This window comes from Mastacembelus armatus, chromosome 22, assembly GCF_900324485.2.
Source record: "Mastacembelus armatus chromosome 22, fMasArm1.2, whole genome shotgun sequence".
Taxonomy (NCBI): domain Eukaryota; kingdom Metazoa; phylum Chordata; class Actinopteri; order Synbranchiformes; family Mastacembelidae; genus Mastacembelus; species Mastacembelus armatus.
The window spans coordinates 4,360,000-4,385,176 of record NC_046654.1 but is presented as its reverse complement, the minus strand read 5'-3'; the positions used below and the strand labels follow the sequence as shown (position 1 = coordinate 4,385,176).

General features: G+C 42.1%; 3 protein-coding genes across 4 annotated transcripts; all 3 read right to left on the bottom strand.

Annotated features, from left to right (window-relative positions):
* Positions 1-183: 183 nt before the first annotated feature.
* Positions 184-6,175, bottom strand: fbxo30a (F-box protein 30a). The gene is made up of 3 exons (XM_026299778.2): positions 5,993-6,175; positions 3,140-5,200; positions 184-3,028 (listed from the first exon to the last, which is right to left on the bottom strand). Exons 2-3 carry the CDS (start codon positions 5,138-5,140, stop codon positions 2,825-2,827), a joined length of 2,205 nt encoding a protein of 734 aa, XP_026155563.1. The 5' UTR covers positions 5,141-5,200; positions 5,993-6,175; the 3' UTR covers positions 184-2,824.
* A 781-nt stretch (positions 6,176-6,956) lies between these two features.
* LOC113126044 (uromodulin) lies at positions 6,957-9,038 on the bottom strand. Its single transcript, XM_026299801.2, has 5 exons — positions 8,946-9,038; positions 8,458-8,552; positions 7,648-7,816; positions 7,309-7,423; positions 6,957-7,165 (listed from the first exon to the last, which is right to left on the bottom strand). The coding sequence occupies exons 1-5, from the start codon at positions 9,036-9,038 to the stop codon at positions 6,990-6,992; spliced, it is 648 nt and encodes a 215-aa protein (XP_026155586.2). The 3' UTR covers positions 6,957-6,989.
* Positions 9,039-13,576: 4,538 nt separating this feature from the next.
* Positions 13,577-24,966, bottom strand: shprh (SNF2 histone linker PHD RING helicase). 2 transcript variants are annotated; one of them, XM_026305497.1, is made up of 30 exons: positions 24,829-24,966; positions 23,777-24,370; positions 23,257-23,386; positions 22,857-23,075; positions 22,364-22,442; positions 22,068-22,218; positions 21,834-21,936; positions 21,483-21,742; positions 20,749-21,393; positions 20,308-20,559; positions 19,991-20,069; positions 19,697-19,860; positions 19,267-19,523; positions 18,952-19,073; positions 18,597-18,685; positions 18,418-18,510; positions 18,178-18,285; positions 17,773-17,915; positions 17,520-17,693; positions 17,342-17,404; positions 17,042-17,267; positions 16,602-16,739; positions 16,032-16,133; positions 15,839-15,910; positions 15,225-15,413; positions 15,031-15,123; positions 14,852-14,938; positions 14,471-14,649; positions 14,214-14,294; positions 13,577-14,105 (listed from the first exon to the last, which is right to left on the bottom strand). In XM_026305497.1, the coding sequence occupies exons 2-30, from the start codon at positions 24,359-24,361 to the stop codon at positions 14,009-14,011; spliced, it is 4,980 nt and encodes a 1,659-aa protein (XP_026161282.1). In that variant the 5' UTR covers positions 24,362-24,370; positions 24,829-24,966; the 3' UTR covers positions 13,577-14,008. The 2 variants fall into 2 exon arrangements, with proteins under 2 accessions (XP_026161282.1, XP_026161290.1); XM_026305505.1 differs by having other exon boundaries at positions 22,857-23,072.
* Between the last annotated feature and the right edge of the window lie 211 nt (positions 24,967-25,177).

Below are 25,177 nucleotides of genomic sequence, written 5' to 3'. Positions count from 1 at the left end.
TGAAAAAAAAAACTTTCAACAGTTATCTCAATCTGTTGTCACCTGACCTGAGTACAGGACGATTGGAATTTCTTAGTTAACACAGAGGTCAACCTTGTTGTCAAGTAGTTTGCTGAGAATCATGGAAATATAAGGTACTAAATAAATAAGACACCTTTAAAAACCAAAAGCCTCTTTATTCAAAGTCAAACATGAAGCTGGCATATTGTGGCAAAAAGAAAAACACAGCAGGAGTGAAATCCTGAAACGCTGATGAAAATGTTGATACACTCCAGGTTCCTGCAAAGACTTGTCTGCATTGCTGAGAACCATAGGAGTACACTGCAGACAAAACACAGTGACTTCAGAAAGTATTTAATGTTTTTCACCCATGAATCTACACACGACCTTTAACAAAAGCAAAAACACGTTTTTAGAAACTTACTGCAAATAAATAAAAATCTGTTTGGATACATTTACACCTACAGATTATGATCAGATGTTTATTTTCTTTAATAATGTATCTCTAGTGTGATTAGAGTCCAATGGTCACAGTTCCCATAAAGTGCTAAACTACAGGCCTGAACTCATTTGTAAATGAGCATTTTCAGATTTTCTTCCCTTATTTGCAAACATTTCTACTTTGTCATTATTAGATATTGAGTCTAGACTGATGAGTGAAAAGACAAACCTTCCATCTACAGTCAATCCTTTCTGAACCCACTGAACATCTGTCTTAAAGATGAACCTTAGAGCACAACAGTACTAGGTCAATGCTCAGGTCCCCGTTCCACTTCATCCATTAAAAAGGTTAAAACCTGGAGGATGAGACATGCAATCAGATCTGGATGAAATTCAAGATGATTTAAGATTTAAAAACTGTAACAGCTCACAGGAGAATGTGCTAATCCACTGTGCCTGAGTAGTCAAAAGTACAAATGAGAGGGAGTACAACTCCTGCTACTTGAGCAAAAGCCCTCAGCATCAGGATTTCAATTTTACAGTACATGCCTTCATGTGCAAATCAAGAACTCAAATACAAATCCAGACATTACAGAGGCAGAGTTTTTCTTTTGCAAATAAAAGTACCAGTACAAAAAAAACAAAACAATAAACCAAACATGGACTGGGACTGAAATAGAAAGACAGCTTAGTTCTGACACGGCTTGGACTTTGCATCAAACTTCAAAAAAATACAAAAACTTTTATTAAAGTTAATCACTTCTCTTAATAGTAATCAGTTACTTTTCTAGGAAATTTTCGATCAATTTTGCATTCCATATCGCAAAACATTTAAACCCATTTTTGACACAAGGAAGCAAAGTATTTCATTATTCCATCAAGGTGTTTAACAAGCCTGAACACTCCACGTTGGTGAAGCACAAACAGCATTTAGCTGACAGCCTGATTCAGTTACTCAGGTATAATCAACTCTGACGGATGACAAACATAAAAACATGTAATTTTGTTAGTCCAGCACTGCATCACACACACTGTTATAATAATACTGAGTGGTACACCAGTCAGTTCTAAGACCCCACAATAATCAAGTAGCTGACAAGTCATTTTGTCATTCCAAGCAACCTACAATGAGACAAAACTTCATGCTGCAACCCAGAGACACCAATAACATTTGAACACAGTGGACATGTAGTGTGATAAACGTACAAACGTGATACATAATAAATGTGAACATAATCAGTGATACTTGTAACTGGAGGGAAGTGTGTGCCCATTATACTTCCAAACACCTGACCTGCAGGGTTTTATGAAGTCTGACACCGAGGGAAGGAAACCGAGCTTCCCACTAATTACATTCATGATGTTACTTTACTGCTACATTTAGATTTTTGGAGAGAATGATTTGCAAACGACTGCTGGTTACTGGTCAAAGTTGCTGGTAGAAGAGACAAACCACAGACTAACCACTGCTAAAAAAAGGACGACTGCCATTTGCCTGGTAAATAGTGTTTAATTATCTCCCACCCTGACTAACACGCCAGCCCATTAGTCAGACATGAGAGAAGTAAAGAGGACAATGGACCACCTTTGCTACTGGTTTAACTTCAGTGCCATGTGCCACACTACAAAACACACTACATTTAAACACCAAACATGATGATGGTGATGCTTATGCTGGTGAACAGACCCACACTGATACGGTCCGATCCTCCTGTAAAATGGCATACATTGTGCTCAGCTACTGCAGATGTTTGGTCAGTCTTAAAATGTAGAATTAAACCCATAAAATCTGAGTTGTAAGAAGTACACACATGGTCACTCTAGGTATCAGGAGAAGATATAAAATCGAGCAAAATACCAGCAAAATGTTCCAGTTAAATACAGAAGAGAAATCTCACCAACATATTCAGAACAACCTCCAATGACGAGAAAAACAAGTTATAATTTAAGGCTCCACTCTAACCTCCAAGCACAGTACGGACTTTTTGATATAAAAATAAAAAGATCCACCTGAAAACATCTGATTATTTACATAATGTCAGAGTATATATTGGTATAATGGTACAAAGGTATCAATAAATCCACCAGAGGGGAAGACAGTAGGCTAGCAGTGTATTTTTGCTTGTTTACAGTCCCAAATCTGTGATTGCAGCATGTCGGCCTCCACTAAAATACAAATCAACCCACTGCTAGCTTTGTCAAATTAATGGGAGTGAAGAGTTTTTCCACTGTGAAGTATAAAACAACCAACATTTCATAGCATCCAATGTTTTTCTATCTTTTTGAAGCTGAAAAAAAAAAAAAAACTAATGTCTGTAAACACTGGAGGGAAATGTGTGTTTGAGGTCTGATGTCCTCAAAAATGTCCAAAAGATGATATTTCTTATGCTACTGGTTTGAGAACTGAACGTAAACACCTCCCCTCTTTTGTGAGCTCTCTAGTGAAACACATGCATGGCAGAGGAATGGCCTCCTCCCGACGAGCAATTGTATTAAACTTGCACTTCTTGAGGTGGTCGGCCATGCTGGCGATATTGGCAAACTTCCACTCATTCACTGTACCGAAAGCTGTGCTGAAGCGCCACACCTGATAAATGACAGAGAATCATTCTGTTACTTCTCTCACAGTGTACAGTTGGATTATTATTCCACAAATCTGAAATGTGTTTTATTTTTAAACAGTAGTTAACAGACTAACCTTATCTGTGATCTGCCATGAAAGCGACCCGTCGGCACGCCGTTTCTTCTCCCACAGCAGGACGACCATGCCACGCATCTGGAGCAGGCTGGCACACACGTCCCTCATGGTGCGGGATACTCTGGACAGCTGGCACAAGCTGAAGCTGTCCAGGAAACTTGCTACATGTTGCAACACCTCAAATGGAAGATTGCTGAGCTGATCACACTTCGAGCCAAAGTGGCAGGTGTTTCTTGGGAGGTTTTCCCCATTCTTTAAGGGTAAACCAGGCTGAACTCCAAAGGAGCCGAGGTGCCTGTCATGGATGATTCGGAAACCCTGTACAGACGGGCAGAATCGCCTCTGGGAGTAGGTGCAGCCATAATAGGCCAAGGGGCATCGTTGCTCCATCCAGCCATTGAGTCCTGCATGAATATCCCCATGAACGTTCTTGAAATGAGATGAGAACTCATCCCGCCGGAACAACTGCCCACATACAAAAGTGAACATGGAGCGCTGCTTGGTTTGGTATCGAGCAACACATTCGAGCACCAGGTCCAGCCTGAGTGTGTGGAAGGGGCTGGGGTTGGAAAGCTGTGGGCTGGCGTGATCACACGCTGAGGCTGAGGCAATATCACCCACCATGGTATTGGTTGCAAGAATAGCTGAAGGGAAGGAGAACGTCTGAGTACCAAAGTCGATGTGGTAGCCATCGACAAACCTGCTGTCTGAGATTCCCCTGCCCCCTGGAGAGTCACCGAGACAAAAAAGCAAAGCTGCAGTGATGAGATCAATGCCGTGGAGGCCCATGGGATCATCTGCTACCTCCAAGTCAGATGTGTCTACTGCCTTGTCTTCCATCTTTGCTCGAAACAAGTAAGGGTCTGATAACAGAGCTCGACGTCCATTAAATGTAAACATACTTATACCTCTGAGGACTTCCACATTCTGGAGTTTACGCTCCAGACACCTAAACCTGAGTTCAGTGGGTAAGTGTTGAAAGAGATTATGTTGCATGTGATCGGTGAGCAGGAATGGCATTGGAGGTACAAGTGGTTCTTGTTGAAGCACAGGAGGCTCCAGTGCCACAACAGGCATGTAATTCTGAGGCATCTCTGGCCAGACAAGGTTGGAATCATTTATTGGCTCCTCAATACTGTCCTCCTCAGCAAAATTATTTTCTTCTGCCCAGCTAACGCCATTTTCTTCTCCGTCTGTTCGAACTACACAACCCACCCCGCCCACTGCTCCGAGCTCACACTCTGAATCTGAATCAGAGTCACTGTCCTGCATGTCTACATTCTTCCCACCCTCAACAACATAAAAACTATGACTATCTCCATTTTCTCCATTGTGGATTGCCCCATTCTTATTAGTCTTTTCCCCATTTAAATTTTCAACAATTACATCAATGTCCTTGGAACTGGTGAGGATGTCCAAGGCTGCTGCTAAACTTCTACTTGTCTCCACTGAGGCTTTATACAACTCATTATAGGGCTCTTCTTCCATTTCTATTGTTCCATTACACAACACTGTCTCTGGTGAACTTGATGCTGTAGCCATCTTGTCACTTTCATCCACATCCTTGTCTCCATTTTTTGACACAGTGGTTGTGACCTTCAGGGACTCCAACAACATCCTCTGATCCTGCAGAGCCAAGGCCATGTCTAGCTGTTCCACCTCATCAAAGTCTCTGCTCAAGTTTTCATAGGACTTGCGATCAGCATAGCTCACAGGCCAGCGGTTCCACTCCATAGTACAACATACGATACTTGCTGGACAAGTCTCAAGGTGTTGTGCCATCTTGATCCTTGCAATTATGAAGGGGCAGCCAAACCCACTGTTAAGGCAGGGCATTCGTTCATATGGACACAGCAGGCGATGGTCCTCCAGCTTGCATGAGTGAAAAACTGCCCCACAGACAAGAGGACAGCCAATGAGGTCACAGGACACACCCGGCTCTGTTCTTATCATGCATCTTCTGTTGATGCATTTAAGGCAGTGGGGGTGCAGATTCTCCATTTTAGCTGTATTGCTCCTTACACAAATAGTTTTGGCAGAGAGAGTGTGATGTGTCCAACCCTGAAACAGAGAAAACAAAAGAAAATGTGTTCACAAGTCTCCATGAAAACAACAATGTTTTTAGGTAAGCACCCTGAACAGGACATGCTGGTGTTTTATTAACCCATAGGCACTAATGCGACCATGTCTGAGCATTAGAAGATGTTTCTCTCTCTCTCTGCATGTTTACTAAACCTTTACTAACGTTTCACAACACCCTTCTAAGGTTTCATCCGGGACAAATGTGACCCCTATGAGCTGCCCTTAAGCCAGAGTTAAATACCCATTCAGCCAAACCCTTAAACATCTCACCTTGTTGTTCAAACTCTGTGCCTAATGGCCACAACACACCCATGGGGTAAATACCTTTAATCTGCAGACTCGGGCTTATTTGGTAGTGTTGCTCGTGTTAAGGGATTTGTAGGATAATGGATGCTTGCTAAAAGGGCACCACACAATAAACGCAAAGCCCCACAACAAAGCTGCAACCCCGAACCGCAATGCTACACGGGACAGCTAACGTTAATTACGCAAGTATAGCTGGCGTGTTAGCAAACAGCTAAAAACACAAACAAAACAGCAACAGCCGGTGATGACAACGCTGACTAATGACAGCCTTATAGCCAGTAATATCGCCGGTGCCTATCTGACTATACGAAGCCGGTTTCGTGATAGCTGTGCAATATAAAATTATGATCTGATATGTCACTAAACTTTTAAGCGGAACACAATAACACCAACAAGTCCAGCAGGGAGCATTAGCAACCGTTCGTCGTTAGCCCAGTTAGCTGGTAGCTTCTAGAAACCGCTTACCCGAATTACGGGGCTTTCCACTTGTTTTATTAATATTTCTTCACTTCTATCAGCCCGGACAGCATCAGCGCAGGGAGACTTGCATAATCACCTCACAAAACTCAATGTCTCCGAATGTTCTCACGATCTGAACCGACTGTTGCTGGTGATTCGAGTGTGAGTGAGTCCTTCGTCGGCGTTTGTGTTGATCCTGGAGTGGGACGTCGCGGTTACGTCATCACGTAAAGGGGAAAACAATCTTACTCTGGTGTTTTAAAGCCAAGGCGAATTTAGCTTGTTGCTATCATATGTTTTATTTCTCAGTCAAATGTACATTTAAAAATCAGTTTCTTAATATTTGGTACACTTATTGTAAAGTGCTTAGAATTGCATTGCTTTTGGGAGGTGCTATACAGATAAACTGTCCTTAGCTTGAAGACTTGCCCAGGCAATTCAAATAACTAAATATATAGTATATACATATATATCTGTCCTGATAAAAAACCAAAACTAACATCAGACTGATCCCACCAACAGACAATGCCTGTGATATTCCTCTCTATCACTGCTGAAAACACACAAATAATGCACACTGTGTTACATGTACAGTCATTTTTATTAACCCCATGGGGTTAATAAAAATGCTGCTTCACAGTCCTCAGCAAATGCACTATTTATTCATGTCTGAGCAACAACTACAGTTGTCAAATAAATGTAACGGCATTAAAGGGACCATATTCCTTTTAAAATCGAGAGAAAGTAGGAGAATGAAATAAAATATCAAGTTATTTAAATCAAGTATCTGAATAAATGCATTTTTCACTATTGGATAAACAGGGACATTTCTTTAGGGAGATCTTTATTAAACTGATTTCATACAGATCAACACCTTCATTTTATAAGTAGAAATATATGCAAGATTTTCTTTATTAGCATAAATCATATATGTCTGTATTTGTACATGTGTAGGTGTTAGTTTGTCCGTATGTCTCCTTAGAAAAGCTCCTGACCCCATCATTCATGAGGCCACCTCTGAGATGTGGTGAATGTTGGACAGGGTGAGCTGGGCCTCCCGGGCTGGGTAGAAACGTCTGGATCGGAGCCACAGCCTCCCAATCACCCCTGTGATCAGCAGCAAGGTTACCAGCAGCCCTCCAAGAACAAAAGTCTCCACAGGGGGTACTCCACCTGCATCTGCAGAGAAAAGGATACAGGTACAAGCACACTTTGCATATGAATTGGTTTCAGTATCTGGAATCTCTAAGCTTTGTAGATGTAAAACTAAAGATATAAGATCCATTTGAATAACAGAGATTGTATAAAAAGTAAAAGCATACTCAGATTAGGATTTCTACTATCGTTTAGTAGTCGCCTGATTGGTCCATAAGAAACTGTGTGGGACAGAGGGATGTCTCTCCGCATCCTTGTTAATCCATCATCACCAGAGCAGTTCTGATTAAGTGAATGAAATGCAAATGCTGTAAGGTTCAATGTCAAGCAGTGCACGTTTAAAATCAGGGCAGCTTAACTGATAGTTCATGTATACAGTAGCTGAGAAGCAACTCTAAGCTGATGGGTCTATATTAAGGACATAGGCAGCACATACAACAGGCTACTTGTCTGAACTGGTCTCTGACTACCAGCTTGAGGAATGAGTGTTGATTGAGCTGACTCACAGGGTGGCACAGCCCCGGGGCACTGTGGCAGATCTGAACATTGCAGTGCAGGAAGACGTTAGTATACGAGCTGCCCACAAACTTGAACATTTGTATCCTGAACATGGCCTCTGGACCCTGGCCATTCTTCAGCACACTCAGGGTCTGTTCATTTGACAACACCGGACAGCTAAGAAAGGGTGGGAGACAAGTCAGTCAGGGAGGCCTGGTGCCTACAAGATTTCAATCTAGAATAAAATGCTGTATTTTAAAAACAAAGCAGTGACTTCAACTCATGATGAACTGCAAAGCTAACATTATCTGAAGTGATTCAACACAGATTTGTTAAGAGTATTTTCCTTTCCCCCTTGGCATTGTGAAATCATTGAGCATTTCATTGCTCTGCTGTTGCTAACAGTACAAAATACTGCCTGGTTGTCAAGGACATGCACAGCTGCTGAGCTGAAACGCATGTGGCCTCTCAGACAGGTGTCACATGACCAGGCTCTGAGAGGTGCTGTCTGGCCAGCTCTTTACTAATTCTCTTATTTCAGATTTCAACAGCGATCCTGTAAGAGGACTTATGGCTATTTGCAAGAGTGGTGAAATAACACGACCACAGTGCAAACTATAAGCATGTTTCAACATATGGCCCAGTTTCAGTATCTGCTTATTCTTACTATATTTTAAATGCAAGGTGGCAAATGGAAAAGAAAAGCCCTTGTCTGCTTTAAGCATTGATGTATCTATTTATTATGAGATTAGTTTTTTATTTTGCACATTCATTTACACGATGAACATTGCTTTTGTTTGAACAGGCCAGAGGCAGACCTATCTCTGATGAAGGTGTACTGGATATTGCTGTATGGATCACTGGTTGGTGTTGCCCAGCATCTCTCCATGCGCAGCATCAGGTGAGCCGGTACCTGTGACACAGACAGGTGTGAGGGACAGACAAGTCAGCTGTTAGACAAGGCAAACACTTTTTCATAATGGGCCATCAAATGCTGATTCATAGTAAGTAAACAGCAGCTGTACCAAGAGGTTATAACAACATGGAAGAGAAGAGGAGCAGCAATCACATGACCATATGGTTGAGTGTTAGATTTCCAGGATTACTGGGAACATCCTGCCACACAACATATTGCTTAACATTGTGTAATGTGCTTAACCTAATCCAAAAATAGATTTATGTAGTGTAATAACATGCAATTAGGTCTCACACAATATTCAGGCATATGTATTAAGTCTTTAGTAAGTCTTTAATACACTGTAGTACAAAACATAGTAAACTGACTTCATCATCCCAGATGATTTACCATGAATACTTTCACAAAAATGTCATCATCCAGTGACAGTGATGGCACAGTGGTCCATCTGTCCTCAAAGGCATCGTCTTTGTACAGTAACATCGACACAGAAAAGTTCCCATCCTCTGTATTCAGAGTAATAGTTCTGCAGAGAGAGGATTAGTACATGGTAACAACAAATAATTTCACTGTGAGATAGTCATTTAGTTAAAAAAAAAAAACAGAGGTACTTACTTAACATCCACTCTAATCATGTTTTCACCATGGGGTTGTTGGACCATGTAGTTGATAGGATAGCGGCACACAAATGTTATGTTAATATAGTTTCTCGTTATGACATCTGAATCGTTGTTGTGTATGGTGTTAATGAACATGATGTGTGTATCATCTGACACCTAAGAGAGAACAAAGGAGGTGCTTACAATGGTCAGTGGAAAAATAATCAATTTAGATCATTTCAGATTTTCTTTTGCTTTTGTCACCTCTGTCCAATACCCAGGATAATATACAATGGTTCATTCTGCTCTTTGGGATGATATATTTATATATTTGGCACTGAATGAGTGGATGATGGGCTTGATGACATGTCATATCAAGACGGTGTCTCTGCTTACATTTAATTTAGTCTTTGAAACCCTCAGGCAGCTCAACAATTCCATCGACCCACTGACCCTGAGCTACATTCATCTACATTGTGGCTTCACTTTCCCACTTAATTTAGGATCTAACATCATATAGATATGTCTTTCTTACACTTTCGGTTCAGGAAAAGTAAACTAACTGGTAGGTGGACCCTGGTAAATTGCTAGAGATGATTGTCCTCATCCATGAATCTGACCAGTTATGTGTTATTTGTTTGAGCATCTGATTTATAAAATGTCAGAGAACAGTACAGATTGTCTATCACAATATAGTAAAGCCCAATATACCAAAGATAATCATTAGTATCATCTAGCACTGGCCCAGAATTCAGAGTGTATAAATATGTGAATAGTCTTCATATTGCACGGCCTTATGAGACTGAAAGGGTAAATTTGATTGTGAGCGTTTCATTGTGGTTGTAGACACTAAAAGCAGCATCTTCCAGCAGTTAGTCATTGTACAGTAGCAGGTGGGGGAGAAGTAACTGAGAAGAGTTTATTTAACCTTCCAAGCTATAACTTCAACAACTATCATCTTTTCACACACTGTAAACCTTTGGGGCAAAGTGACGCAGATGAAACCATAAAATAGGGACGACAGAAAAGGTTTATCTGGGCTCCTGCTGGGTGGGAAGGGAGGATGGCTCCTGTGGTCACTGAGCAAGATAAATTGCCCCACACTCTAACACTTGAGGCATCTTTTACTACCTCTTGGTAAACAGAGAGCCCCCAGCACCACTGACAGCTCTCTCAGCAAGCAACAGAACCCCACTGGCACTTGCACTTACCACTTGTTAATACAAACAGTGTCAGTGTCTCACAAATGCAAAAATATCACTAAAACAAGGAAGAGCAAAGTCGCTATCAGGTTTCAGTGAAAATGACCTTTAAACCCAACAAATCAGTCATTTCTTCCCTCACAGTGGAGTTTAAAAGTTCTAAGTTCAAGGTGAAAGCAGGAGGGGCAGCTATGGCATTCTTCTGCTTTAGCAACAGGCCTCTGATCCAGAGCAGGTTTACTTTACTCAGCAAAAGCCTTAGAAAATGCCTGAGGTGGAGTACAGACAGAGTTCCACTCTCTGGAGGTTGTGTTAACCTTTTGCTTGCTTTACTAGAAAAACCTTCATGCATTCCAAGCAAGCAATTCAAGGACACTCGTGCGCTGAAGTGGGGATTAAATCTCAGCAAGGTTTGAATTCGTGAATTAAAATGATCAAGGGGCTTGCTGGCCAGTGATTCATGGATTCCCATTCAGTGAACTTCAACAAATAATCATCATTTCCATGTAAATCCTGATCACTTAGGGCCACCAGGCCACCAGGGTCCCCTAGCTGCTCTGAATAAGCTCCTGGGCTGTTATAGGGAAAACGAACAACACCACCGTTCTTTGGTGACACAGACGCCACTCCCCCCTTTCTTTTCGCTGCTCTCCTTTCTGTCTGGGTTCAGAGTATGTGCCTTTCTCTGTCCATCTTATTATAATTTTTATGTCCCAATTCTATGTAGCTTTCTTTACAGAGACGGACTCAGCCCACATGTATGTGACTGCAGGAAAAAAGTGGTGTTTCTGGTCTTGAGTTATTCCAGTTATCTCACTGTTACGTAAAGAGCAATAAACTCAGTGTGGATGCTCCTTTTTTGGGACATGAAAAAATCCTGACTGGACAGCGAGTTCACACAACTACTGCAGACATCGTAAAATAGGTAATTTATTGTGATGGGGATTTTATATTGTCAATATGGAGATACCAAGTGTAGTTAGTCTTCATTGTAGTTTAAGCTCATGTCTTCTGTCTTTGTGAAGTGTTTTTCTAAATGTCTGAGTTGACACGCAACATTTAATTAGACTCTTAAATCCTGCAGACATGGTCCGATTAAGAAATAATTATAGACTATAAAGACAATGTTTATCAAAGACTGAATTTCATACCATCATGGTTCCACAGTCGGAGAGGTTTTTCTTTATGCTGAAAAGATAGTTGTCTCCGACCTCAACACCACGGCACTCCGGATCATTTAAATGCAAATCCCAAACCTGAACAGAGGAAACAAAAATTCCAATATTAAAATTCCCACTGAAACTAGTCTAAACTTCAGAAAAAATGTTTTTTAGTTTTAGGGGAAATGCTTTTATTTTTGTTGGTGTTAACCTACATAAACTGGAGGCACTTTGTTGAGGAAGAAAGCACTGGGAATAACAACCTCCATATGGTCGTTGGTACAAATCACAGTTTCATTGAGCTCTAGTGGAAAAATGATAAAAACAGTTTAAACCTCACACAAAAATATTTCTTCTGGATAAGGTGAAGATTTTTTAATGTGTATCCTTCACACATACTGTAGCATTATCTCTCTTAGACTTCACATTCTAGTTCATCATATTTCCATTTTCTGTTACCTCATACTTCCAAACTAATCTTTTTCATCAGACAGCTTCCGTTACTTTTAAGTCTTATTAAAACATACGATTTTATAGCTCAAACTACCCAGTAAATTAGATCCAAGCATTAAAATGCAACAGTAAAATATATAGTAAGATGGCTCATTCTGCTTCATAATGAGTACTTTCACTTTGCACACTTAAAGTTGACTTTGTTGCTAAAATATTTGGATTCATATTTAAGATTTTAAGTACAGGACCTTCAGTTGTAACTAAGCCTCTTCACAGAGTATCATTGCTGAATGCATCTTCCACCATTACTAAATGTTTAAAGGAGAAAACTAAGTAAGATCACTACAAAAGCTCATTTGTTCATAAGAACTGTCCTCAGTCTGTGCAGCCAGGGAAGCCCATCATAATCCAATATGAAAAAGGCTAAATGAGAAAAAAAACTTAGTTTGACCCATAACATTTCATACCTGGAGGTGTGATTTGAGTTGTGACTTCACCCTCCTCCTCAGACTCTGGATAGACTGCTGAGGTGACCATCCTCCCATTGAACAGTAACCAGGCAAAAACCAAACTGGCAGATTCCATCTTCCAAGCCCGTTCCCTCTGGTGTCTCATAGCTCAGCCACTCCACTGCCTTTTGGCCCTTTCCCTGCAACTCTGTGAATATTCTGCGGGACTATTCACCAGAGCTCGCTGTCACCACAAGTTGAGGTACCCGACTCTTATTCCAGCTCTTGAAGCACAGGTCTAATGAACCGGGAGCCTCCCTCTGGCCTTAAAACACCAGTTTGAATGATGTTCCCACCAACAATGAGATTCCGCACATGAATAGGGGAACTGAAGAGAGTCCAAGGTAACACGTATACTACTGCTACTGCGGTGATGTCCTCTTAGTAAACACCTTATACAGTTTCTTACTGCAGGGAGCAACAAGAGGTCTGGTAACCATGCACAGAGAAACAACAGTGCAGAGCTGGCAGTCTTTGTTTCTTACAATGTTTTAAAATCTTTACTAGTGCAGGAACCCCGGTCAGCGAGGCGAAAAGAAACTCATTATGGCTGAAGGGCAATTGAGTGACGATGGTGAGGATGTGTTAGTGTGTGTGGTGGAACAGGCCATAAAATACTTAAGCAGTCAAACACAAGAAAGGAAAGATTTTTTTTCAGCTTTAAAACATGGAAAATGGAATAAAACAGCCATATATTCATAAAACTCTCCAGACAATTTGTAAGTGGCAATATAAGAAAACAATGAGATAATTGCTGCAGTGAGGCAGAAAACTTCTTCACATTTTCAGACTTTTATGAGTTTAGTTTGCAAGCTTAGTTTCCAAGACACTGAATCTTCTGCTTTTTGTCTTGCAAATCAGACGGGCTTAAGTGTTGGCTGTATTGTCTGGCATTGTTTTAACAGAAGCTTATCTGGAAGCAAAGGAATCTGCTATAATCTCTCACTGTTCCTCTTATTGTAAAGAAGTGAGTTAAGGAGGTGGGTAAAGATCAGTGGCTTCCTTCCTGCTTCCATTTCTGCTACACAGAAAACGAACCACATTGAAAACACAGGACAAAAGAAACAGTCTTAACGGGCTGACACCCTTCCATCAACAGAATTTTATTTCCTGTCATTTTATTCCTGATGTGATTTCAGCATTTGAATTCCTCCATTTTCCTCTGCCTCACCATGCAGGGACGTTGTATATAAACGCACATAGTTATATTAGTTGAACACAACAGTACTGTACAGCCTAGTCAAATGTAATGTGAAACACATACTGAAGTTACTGAATCAATAAGTTACTGTGACAAAGCACCAAAATACATAAATATCTGAGAGTTTTCAAATTTGACTTTAAATACGTTTTAGAAACATGTTGTGGTCTGTCAGTGATTTGCTAAAATATTATTTTGGAAATGCATTTGATAACTTCAAGACGCATCTATTAAAAAAGTGGAATGTGCAAAATCCGAGTGCTTCTGTCACCACCATGTGAAGAGTGAAATCTCTTTTATGCCTGTTGTTCTGTAGCTGGTGTTCAGACTCACTCCAGAGGTTCAGCGTCTTCAGTAAACAGATCTGCCAGGTCGGCCACTGTCAGTACAGCAGCCTCCGAGTGCTTCATGGTCGTGCTGCTGTGGCTGGAATTTAACGAAGACGTCTGTGAGTAAACAGTCACCTCCAGTTCCTCTTTGAATCAATAGGTTTTGAATCCAAGTTTGACCTGACTACATTCTGTGTGTGCTCACCTTTTCTCCGCAGTCTTCAGCATTGCCTGCATTCGCTCTTCTATAGTGGATTTAATGAGGAATCTGTGAACAAATGTCGGCCTGGTGGGAAAGAAGGACAGAAATTTCACAGTATGTACAACAGAGTGAGAGAGTGAGAGTGACAGTAACACACAGTAACAGGAGTTTAGAACAGGAGATGTGTTAAATAGAACATTTTAAATGATAAGCTTTTAATGACACTGTTATCTACTGACACCAAACGCACGGCCTCTTACTTGGTTTGGCCAATCCGGTGCACCCTGCCGATGGCCTGGAGCTCGTGAGCTGGATTGAGGATTGGCTCAACCAGCAACACATGAGTCGCTTCAATGATGTTCAGGCCGTTGGAGCCTGTGTGAAGTGGAAGGAGGAGAATGTTGATCTTCTCTTCGTATTTGAAGGAGCTCAGATTCTCCTGGGAAGAGAAATAATGTCTGAGTCAACATTTTTGTCATGAGAATGAAGGCTGAGGGGTATTTCAATACATTTCAGTATAGCAGACCTAAGTGTTTTATGGGTTTTAATCTTGGTTCTACATCAACACTAAATCTAAGACAGCAGCCATTAGGGTCCCACATTAAACCCTGTTCAGTGGTTTCTTCTCTGTCATTTCAAACCTGGAATTTGTGAATCCCATTGATTTGTGAGAACTCCATGTTGTTGTCAAACAAAGCCTTAGCAATGATGTCGAGGACGCTCTGCCACTGTGTGGGACAAAGAAAGGGACAACATGTGTCAGATCCAAATTTGATGTCACTAAAATGAATCTTACAGAGCAGGGAAGGTCTACAGTTACCGTGGAGAAGACGAGACACTTGGCCCCAGGGTCCGTCACTTGGATCTTCTTCAGCGTTCTCACCACTGCTTCCACTTTGGTGGAGTGGCTTCCCTGACAGACACAGGAGCACAAGAGTTCAAAGTTAGGGGGGAAAAAAAAAGCAAAATCCAGATGTGGGTCAGTATCACATGAGGATGGTGTTGCTGACTGACCTTGACTGGGATGTCCTGGTCCTGACAGGACGACTGGGTGGTGAACACGTAGGAGATCTCCGTGTGGGAAGTGGTCTGCCTGCAGATGGCACACTTGATGGCACGACGCCTTGAGCCGACACTGTACTGCTCCACAATGATAGCAATGCACTCATTACAGAAGCAGTGGCCACAGGTCAGCACTGCCCACTGGAAAAGACAGAGAAGAAAGACATGCAGCAGAAAATTAAATAGACCCACAAACTGAAAATGAAAACATCTTCCCACTGCTGACTTCTGAGTGCATTAGGATGTTTCTCCACGTCTGACAGTATGTACAATATTACATCAACGGGGAATGAGTCAGATCAGATGTAATTATAGTCCCTCAGTAGTGTTGCTGAGAGTTCACATGAGGTGAGGTGTTTTGTTTTTTTTTCATGAACTGGAATGCACATTCTGTCCAGATGATTTCAAAGGAGCAGGTTTTATTATTAAACATAAAAGGCAGCCAATGTTTAATGATTGTCAAGTCAATTATGAGGAGGGATGTTGCATTATACAGTCACCAAAGAAACTCTGACACAAATAAAACATGTTAGCAAAGACACTCCTTAGAGCTAAACCATGCTCACCTCTTGTCCCAGTGGCCGGGCACAGATGGGACATGGCTCTGGGTTCAGCCCTCCAGTAGACTTGTCCTGGGACTGGAATAAAGAATTTATGTTGTTTGGAGTGAGATCATATCACACAGTTTGAGATAACATCTCCGAATGAGCCACAGCTAACTTTATGTACTTTGTAGCTAGTATGAAAGAGGAAATTTACCTTCTCCAGATTTGTGAGATACAGAAACTGACCAAGTTTCTTTTGGAGCTGAGACTTGGCGACTGCCTGGTCGTTCAGAAGCTTGACTCTGTTCTGCTCCACCTGGTATGAAGGGCAGAGGGCAGGGAAACAACAATAAATAGTCAAGGTAGAATAGTACATCCTTAAAATCCCTTCAGGACCACAAAACAATACATTCCAGGACTCAGTCAGAGGTTACACTAAAACTCCTACTTCCACTGGGCTCCTGACAGATTATTTAAATTAGATAATGTTAATGTAAGTTTTAAAATTAAAAAAACCATTAAGATTAAGTGTTTATTGAACCCTTTCACAACATAATGGCCACTGCAGTTCACTGTGAAACAATTCCAAAGAGTTTAGTCTGGAGGAACAGTCTGTTCACTCAGCATCAGCATAACTGTGCTGCAACCTTGGTGTGTGCAAATCAAGATTGTTCTTTGAATGGAAAAAAATTGAGATTTGTGACGCTGGACTTTATGAATTCCTTTGACTGTTTTATACCTTACACAGACAGAGAACGTCTGTACAAGGTATCACTGTCTTTACCTCATGCGGCTCAATGATGTGCAGCAGTTTGGGCTTCGGCTCATCAGGCAGACGCACACGTAGCCTCTCGGTGGCCATACCAAGCTCATCGATGGCTGACACGTGATTCCGCAGCACCATCCAGTACTCGTGCAGCACCTGACAAGACGCGACAGTGACGTCAATCTGTTTAACTCCTATTTAAAGGGGGCACTAATTATAATGTTTAATGTCTACAGAGTGATCACAGCACAGGATTGATTTGTCAACTCTCACTTTGCAGCCTTAAGTTTTAGCGCAGACTGTTTAGGAACCAAAAATCCCCACAATCACAATTATCTGTGCAAATTTCAAAGAGGCCTGGGTGTTTCCATCAAACAGACTGAGGCAGTAACCAAAGGTGAAAACAGGATGTTGAACAAAGACTGAAGCGTATGTGCACCAATAGTATGTAGACAAACCTTGTACTCCTTCTTCCAGGTCTCAAACAGCTCCATGAAGGTGTTGCCCTCATCCACCAGCTCTGGGTCCATGCGCTTAGCTTTTGCAAAGGACAAGATGGCTTTCAGAGTGCGCTCAGTCTCACTGGCTGCCCACAGACCTCGGCTGGTGGTGGGGAGACGGTCGTCCATCAGTCCCTCTTCATCCTCAATCATCTCTTCAAAGATGGCTGTCTGACCCTTCACCCTGTCAGAGATTATTTTCTGATTAATCTGCTTTATGTTTTCACACACTCTGATTTTAAGAACTGCCGTACTTACGTGTGAGAAAACAGCTTGGACTCGTAATCGGTAAAAAGTTCATCTGCTTTGCAAAAAACGCAGCTAAAATATAATAAGAGAAACATTAGATATAAAAGAAAATAACTGTAATTTATGAAGCCAATTTTATATTTAATAGCCATGATAAAAACACATGGTTTTAAAGTGAAAGTCTTACTTATTAAGGGGCAGTCGCACAGGCCTCAGGTGACAGATGGTGGCCTCATCAATCACTTCTTTTGAAGCAGGGCCTTCAAGGTGCTTCACTGCATCTTGTACGGTCTTTTGGGACTTCATCAGATCTTGCATTTGTGTAGTGAGCAGGAACTGCAAACCATAGACGTCACGGAATCTGCAGGACACACGTTTGCTTTTAGCACATTTGTGTCAGGACAATTCTTAACTGTGATCTTATGAAATAAAGAGTTTACTTGTCGGCCATGGACAGCTTGTGCGCTTGTTGTTTGTAGCTGGACGTCAGCTCATTCTTGATGCGGGACACCAGGTCGTCATCGGTGGAGCAGCGGATCGCCCTCTGGATAACATCCAGCCACCAGGGGGAGTTCAGCTTAACCTGAGGAAGAAAGTTAACCTCGGTGAGTTTGTTTCAGGTCATCTATTTTGGTAATATCCATTAATTAATTAATTTTCAATTTGAGCTAGATAAGTTTGATATATACAGAAATTCTTGTTGTTGTCTTAATTGCAATTGTACTGCAAAGACAAACCAATTTGACTTCAGTGTGTTTAAATTATTGTGTAATCTTGTAGATTATCTTATTATTTATTTTCTGTAGCACAGTGTGCATGAATGCAGATACAAAGATGTTTCTCACTTTGCGTTTTAGCTCTTTGATGTTCTGTAACACCGGCTGCAGAGCCTGGTGAGCGTCTGCCACCTCTGAGTCGTATTTGGTCATGTAGTGCTGCTGCAGCTGCTCAGCCTTAGGAGACACAGAGGAGACTGATCGAAGGCACAAGAAACATTTCTCCCAGAATAAGCATGGCAGAGCTGTGACGATCACACAGGCTTTACTCTGTGTAATGACTGCCAACTCTTCAATGGGTTCAATTACCTCCTCACTTAATCTGTCATCTCTCAGCGTAGGAGGTATCCCAGGATGCTTTGCACTCAGCAGTTCCATTAGGTTGTGTGTAGCATGAAGCCTCTGTTTTACCACAGTGGATAAAAAACAAATGTAATGATACTTTTTTCATTTTGCAAGGCATGACCTGAGTGGATGAGGACATATACCTGTAGTGAATCTGTTTTCAGTCTGTCTTTGTGCTCCTCAGATGAACGAAGCACTTCTCTATACATCTCTGCCGCCTCTACATATTCACCTGCAAGTGGCAAAGAAAACTGTCATCGATAGTGACAATATAGCTGCCACATGCAGAGTTAATGAGATGTGCTATACAAACCAGCCCAGTGCTATGAGACTCGTTATACAGTTTGCTTTGCTGAGAGCTGCAACAACAAAACATCTCCGTACAAAAAGTGTTGGGAGACAAAGATGAGCTCATGACGTGGGTTTTCCTTGAACTGGTTTCCATGGGAAACTGGGAGCACAGAGAGCACAGAACAGAACAGAAGTGGAGTTTTATACCTCTGATGATGTGGATTCCAGCCAGGCCATTTAGAGCACACACCAATTGTCTATGAGCTTCTTCACACTCCACTCGACATTTCTTCTGCAGGGACTTCAGGAGCTCTTCCATTGTCATGGTGCTGAGGAGGGAGCAGATAAACCCACTTAACAAATCCTCCAAAGCAAATTACATAGAATAGGCCCACTTTGAATAAACACTGTTACTAATGGTGTGATGCTATATTTAGTCTGGCAAGATTGTTAATCAACCCAGGCAGCTGTCTGCAAAAAAGGCCTCTCCACCTTGAAAACAAAACCCCAAGTGTCATCTACCTTTTCTGCAGAGGCAGGAACTCCCCCCTCACAGCCTGTGGATGGCAGCAGGCCTGCCGCAGCCTCAGTAGAGGGCACAGTATAGTATTGACGGTGCGGCGGTCGAGGGTGCCAAGTTTTAGGCTCCAGTCCGAGATCTTCCTGAGTTTGACTAGAGCGTCCTGGGAGCAGACCTCATGCTGACGGTGGTAGAAGTGACCCTCCACAGGGGAGAAATGCAGCCAGTGCACCTCCTCTGTCTGAGGGGGAATCTGGATCTGGAAAAAGGGAGAGAAAAAAGGACCATCAAACGCGTTCCCCAATTTTCTGTGGCTCCCCCACTAATTGTTAGTTTATTACTAAAAACAGCATCACCACATCTTTTTGATGTACTGATTTACTTTTGATTTAAATATAGTTATAGAGAAATTAAGAGCTTTTATAATCTTACCTGATCAATGACGTCTTTTTTAGCCGATCGCCATAATAACTGAGCAATTACATTGTACAGAGGCTCTGTGTTTCCACGGCGATAGGGGCGATAAAGCAGCTGGTCCCACCAGTGTTTCACCCAGTATGGATCAACTCCCAAGAAAAGTACAAGGCCGTACAGGTCTGTATGAAGATCAGCTTTTTGTCTTAAAACATGCATTTTCCACTAAGGTTTTAATGATTTCTTTGCATCTATGTAGATCCTAAAGAGTCAAATCACAGATCCTCTAGTTACTAGGGATGTTTTTCTTACCTTCTAAGCCTCTCTGGACAGGAGTGCCACTGACACACCAGCGGTTGACAGATGCAAGACGTAAAGCCATTTCTGCTGCCTGACGGTATAAACAAAACGTAGCATTAATCTTCAATAAACAAATTGAAATAAAACACACAGTTTCACATCTCCAATATAAATTTTGATTAAATAATGACCATTTCCAACATTTGAATCAGGGTCATCATACAGTATTCTAATAAAGAAACAAGGTTGAAAACACAAAACCAATCCAAGCGGCCTTCTGTACCTCTAGTGTACCACAGGTTCTGACTTCCGGGTTCTATCCAACTCACCTTCGCAGTGGGACATTCAACCATCTGAGCCTCATCCAAACAGATGCGCCACCACTCCACGGCCACCAGAGGGCTGGGCACAGCCATGTAGCGCTTCTGGTTGCGGAAGCGACGTCCATCCTTGCTGTTGCTGTGCGGAATGTCAACATAGTTGAGCTCTGACCGCAGCACATCATAAGTGGTGATGACTACGTCCTGCTCAGCGAGCATATGTGGCTGGATGAATCCATGTTTCTTCACACCCTGATAAACCTGAGATGAAAGCAGCTGGATTAATTAAGCTTTGTGAAAATGTTCTCTTTGGAAGTACAAGGTAATGCAAGTTAAAATGCAAAGACGTGTGTGCATGCTGTAATAAAGAAAAAAATTCAAGTGGTTCTCAGAGGCCTCCTCTGCAGGGGAGACAAGGAAGGGAAGTAGTAGATTAGTCTGGTTTCTCACCAGCACTTGGAGCGAGGAGGACCTGATGTGTCGGTTTATCTCCTCCACCCACTGGTGGCAGATGGAGCTAGGGGAGATGATGAGAGTAGCACCAGTAGATACGGGTTTCATGGCCACCAGGCAGTGAGGGCAGTAGAAAGGTGTAGTTTCCAGGCTTTCCTCCTTGTAGTTAACACAGTCAGCATGCTGCCACAACTGGCAGTTCATACACTGGACACGAGCTTTGTAGTCAATAATGCCCAGTTCACCACAGATGCATTCAAATCGGTAGTCTGGAGTGTTGAAAGGAACCACAGACGCTCTGGTTGGGGTTTCTGCTTCCTCCTGTGAATCAAGCAGAGGAGCTCCTCCCTGGTCTTCAGGTGGATCATCCATTCTCGGCGTGCCTTGTTCGCTTTTATCCTGAGACAGCTGTAAGGATGTTGTGGACGAATCCAACATGTCATCTGACTCATCTGCTTTCTCTGTCAGAGTTTGATCCCATTCCTTCTTTGTTAGAGTTTCCTCAGGTACAGGACAGACAGGTGTAGGAGAGCTCGGATCTCTTTCATCTTCTGTAAGAGAGTTTTGAAGAGCTGCTTCTGCTTTCTCTTTGGCTCGTCTCTGAAACGTTCTCCTGGGTGTGCTCTCTGTGTTTTTCAAAGTCTTAAAATAAGGACACAGACAACAGTTAGATGTCACAGCAAAGGGACACTGATAGTATAAAGATTCATATTAGCAGCCTTTCTTCTTACAGACTTGGACGCTCCTGCTAATGTTTTCTTTGTTTCTTTGTACTTCTTTCCCAGCTTGAATGATCCAGCTAAGCCACGACCTTTGACCCGATCAACCATGCCTTCATCTATCAGCTTGGCCAGTGTTTTCCTGATGTGGTTGCGGTTCTTTAAGAGGTCATAACCGTAAGTGGCACGGATATAAGTGAAGATAGCGTTGACTGAGGCTCCTTTGCCAGATCTCATCTCCTTTATGGCAGTGAGAAGCATGACACGCACAGCTGCAGAAGAATAAACATGTTGTGAAAAATCTACATCAAACTGCAATGCTGTCAAAAGCTGCAGATCCTGAGAGCGCTGGGAGAGACATACTTGGGTAGGATACTTTCATTTTAGGCTGAGCTTCAGGTTTGCAACGGAAAACCTTCTCTTGTTCCAGTGGAGGTGGAGGAACAAAGTAATTCACAGATTTCCCCTGTAAAGAAATAACACATACCATTTTACATGACCTATTTTATCTGAAGCCCTGTACACACAGTGCTTTGGAAGGGTGAAGGTTAAATTCTATATTTTGAACAAAGTCTGTGTTTTTAACTGTATCCTCACCACAGGCAGTGTGAGTGCCTCCTGCTCCAGGTCCTGGCGTGTGTGAAACAGGATCAGAGCCAGAACCTCCACTGTCTTTCCGAGCCCCATCTCATCGGCCAGGATCCCACCAGGCCACTCGATTCCAGCCAGTGGAAATTCTCGGATTAAGCTGAAAAATGAAGGTAATATGCGAACACCAAAAATTAAATGTACCCGTAGTGGGTGTATAGACAGAAGATTTGTGTTTGTGTGTGTTTGTGTGTGTGTGATTTGGGCAAACTGACTAATTATTGTGAGATGATTCAAGTTCTTACCAGCCTGTAAAAGGGTTGTAAAACAGCTTCTTGCCACACAACGTAACCAACTCCTGCCAGAGGAAATGCAATGATTGTTCTACAAAGGAATCATAAACACTGAATCATTTTGTGTCCATGTACCAGTGTATCAGGTGCTCTTTGCTAAAATGAATGGAATTTAATACAGCAGTTCTTCAGTAACCTCCTTCATGATGGTTGTGTTATTTGCTGACTGTTTTAAAGAGGTGCTGGTTCAACTTGATAGTCATTTGATTTAACTGTAGGTGTTTCTAGTATTTTGTTCACCCTCTTATATTCATGAATGTAGGCTAAATATCACAAACATCTCTGGAAACTGATTGTATGTAGCCTGAATGGGCTTAAGGGCAGAAAGTCACTGTTGTCTCATTATCCCTAAGTTTCCCATCTCAAGCATTGATTAACTGATCAAATTCCAAAATTTCCCCCCAGTCCCAAAGCACAGGTGAGAGAAGATGAGCACAGCGTCTACCTTTAGGTGAGGTGTTCCTGTATTTTTCTCTCCTCAGCATCCAGTTGACAGCCTGACTCTGATAGGGTCTGAGCACAGGGATCAGAGCCTCGTGCTGGACGTCATAGTTCACGTCTTTGCTCTCTCTCTGGTGCAGATGCCTGACATAATCATAGAGCTCCTCAACATTCTGCCTCTCCAGGTCAGTGTCACACTCCTCTTCCTCATTCTCCACAACTTCTGCAGGTGAATCAAGCAGGGAAAACAAAAACCACATTATATATCGTTGTTATTAATGGTTTAGCAGCTTTTTACTTGATTTAACCTCCACATTATTTCACATTAGATTTAATGGTGAGGGTGGCATTGTATTACAGATCATGGGTCACAGTATGCAATAGACATAGGTCCAGACACATACCTGGGATGATGAAATCATAGAAATACTCCATAAACTTCTGCATTAGTTGATTTGCTTTCTTCAGCCGAGCGTTTCCCTCGCTGAGAAACTCGGGTTTACTGAGTCCACTTTCCAGCAAGTAAATCCCCACCTGCCAGCACAGACAAACAACAGCTGAAGTGCCATTTCTTTACACTGTGAACCAGAAAACTTTCACCGCCATCTCAGCCTGGGCAACAAGTGAGCAGGTATTTACTCCTTCTAAAGGTTTTTGAGGGAGGCCCAAGGCTTGATACCGATTAATAATTCAGTTCATCTTTGTTGTCCCACAACTGTAAACTTTTTGGTGTAGAGAGATGTACTAGAGATGGTAACTAAAACAAAGAAAAACAAGTGAAGAGATAATCCCTGTGACTCAGAATAAAACATGTTGTATGATAAAGACAATAGCAACAAGAAAAGTAATAAAATGTTGAGCTGAAGGAAAAATTACAAAGCAGTTTATAATGTATTGGAATTGGGACGTGTTTTGCATTCATACCTTGATTGACTCCTCTTTTGCTTGGTGGCAGAGCTGCACCACCCTCCTCTTCTGCAGCCAGTCCAGGTCCTCCAGCAGGATTCGACTGAGGCTGCACTCTGCTGTGCAGCTGTCCTCCCCAGACTGCCCCTGTAGCCCTGAGCTCTCATCACAGCTGCTGTAACTGAGGCAGAGCTGGTCGCTGATCCTGTGGAGCGTGAACTCCTTCTGTTCATGTTCAGGTGGGAGCCAAGCCGGCCGGACACTGAACTCCCCAATGAGCGCCCTCCAGATGTGGCCCAGCTTCGAAGCTGGCACCAGAGTGAGCGCCAGACAGGCTGAGGCAGCAGTGCCCTCTGAAGATGTACCAGGGACCTCCTCGGTGAACGGCACTGACTGGTCACAGGTCTCTGTGCCGTCCTCCGAGGTTGAGAGAAAAGAGTTGTTGGGGGTGGGGTCGATGGGAAGGAGGGAACAGGTTGGTGTTTCGTCACCATCCTCCTGGATCACCTCGTTCTTGCGATCCTCCAACATGTTCCAGTTCAGCCTCTTCTTGGCTTCTTCATCGACCCTCACAGGAGGGGCCCTCTTTCTCCGGCTGGTCATGGTTACACTCTACACAGAACAAATGGAGTGTTAATTACAAAATAATCCACCTTCAATATATTCATTACCACTTAAATACAACAGGACTGTACATTTATTAGTGAGTTTCTTTAACAGCAAAAAGCCACTGATCATGGCTGCAAATTACATCACTCAGCTGATGGGCTGAAACTCTTAGAAACCAAATATGATTATTTAGTCTGGTTAGTGTTTAATGTCGGTGTTAAAGGGGAACATCACAGACAAATCACGCTTTCTACATTAACACTGCAGGTTATGGACAGTGTGTACAATAACGTTAGTAGCCAAAGATCATTATTATTATTATGAATGCAGAAGAGGTTACTGTTGTGTAACCGATGCCTTTGTGTAGTTCTTGTTAATGTAATAACACTGGTACACAATGAAAACACTGCGGATTTAAAAGATGGACTGTGAATAACGAGATAAAAAACAAGCGTGTTTACTTTTAGGGCCTGTGGTTTCTATCTCTGCCCCTGGAGTCGTTTCATGCTGCTGTAAATCCAGATAATGAAGACGAAATTCACCAAAACACACTTCGTTTAGCCACTTCTCTGTTCGTGTCCGCCATTTTTAAATACAGGAAGTGACGTCAGAGAAGAAGGACGTGGACTGAGTTAACTACTCGGGTTTAATTTCATTTGTAACACATTTAATTATTACTTAATTATTATTATTATTGAAGTACTGTTTTAACGCATTTACATTTCAGTCTGTTTTTATTTTATTTTATTTTATTTTATTTTATTTTATTTTATTTTATTTTATTTTATTTTTATTTACTGTATTGTTATT

Excerpts from the sequence above, each read along its gene's own strand:
- LOC113126044 (XM_026299801.2), bottom strand. The coding sequence starts at position 9,038 with ATGTTACTGTACAAAGACGATGCCTTTGAGGACAGATGGACCACTGTG. Across the intron at positions 7,817-8,457 it reads TACACCTTCATCAGAGATAG|CTGTCCGGTGTTGTCAAATG; the intron begins GTCTGCCTCTGG and ends ACCCTTTCTTAG. Across the intron at positions 7,424-7,647 it reads CCCCGGGGCTGTGCCACCCT|AACTGCTCTGGTGATGATGG; the intron begins GTGAGTCAGCTC and ends TCACTTAATCAG.
- fbxo30a (XM_026299778.2), bottom strand. The coding sequence starts at position 5,140 with ATGGAGAATCTGCACCCCCACTGCCTTAAATGCATCAACAGAAGATGC. Across the intron at positions 3,029-3,139 it reads CATGGCAGATCACAGATAAG|GTGTGGCGCTTCAGCACAGC; the intron begins GTTAGTCTGTTA and ends GTCATTTATCAG.
- shprh (XM_026305497.1), bottom strand. The coding sequence starts at position 24,361 with ATGACCAGCCGGAGAAAGAGGGCCCCTCCTGTGAGGGTCGATGAAGAA. Across the intron at positions 15,911-16,031 it reads ATCTCACAAATCTGGAGAAG|TCCCAGGACAAGTCTACTGG; the intron begins GTAAATTTCCTC and ends TCTTTATTCCAG. Across the intron at positions 14,939-15,030 it reads AGTGTCTCGTCTTCTCCACG|TGGCAGAGCGTCCTCGACAT; the intron begins GTAACTGTAGAC and ends TGTCCCACACAG.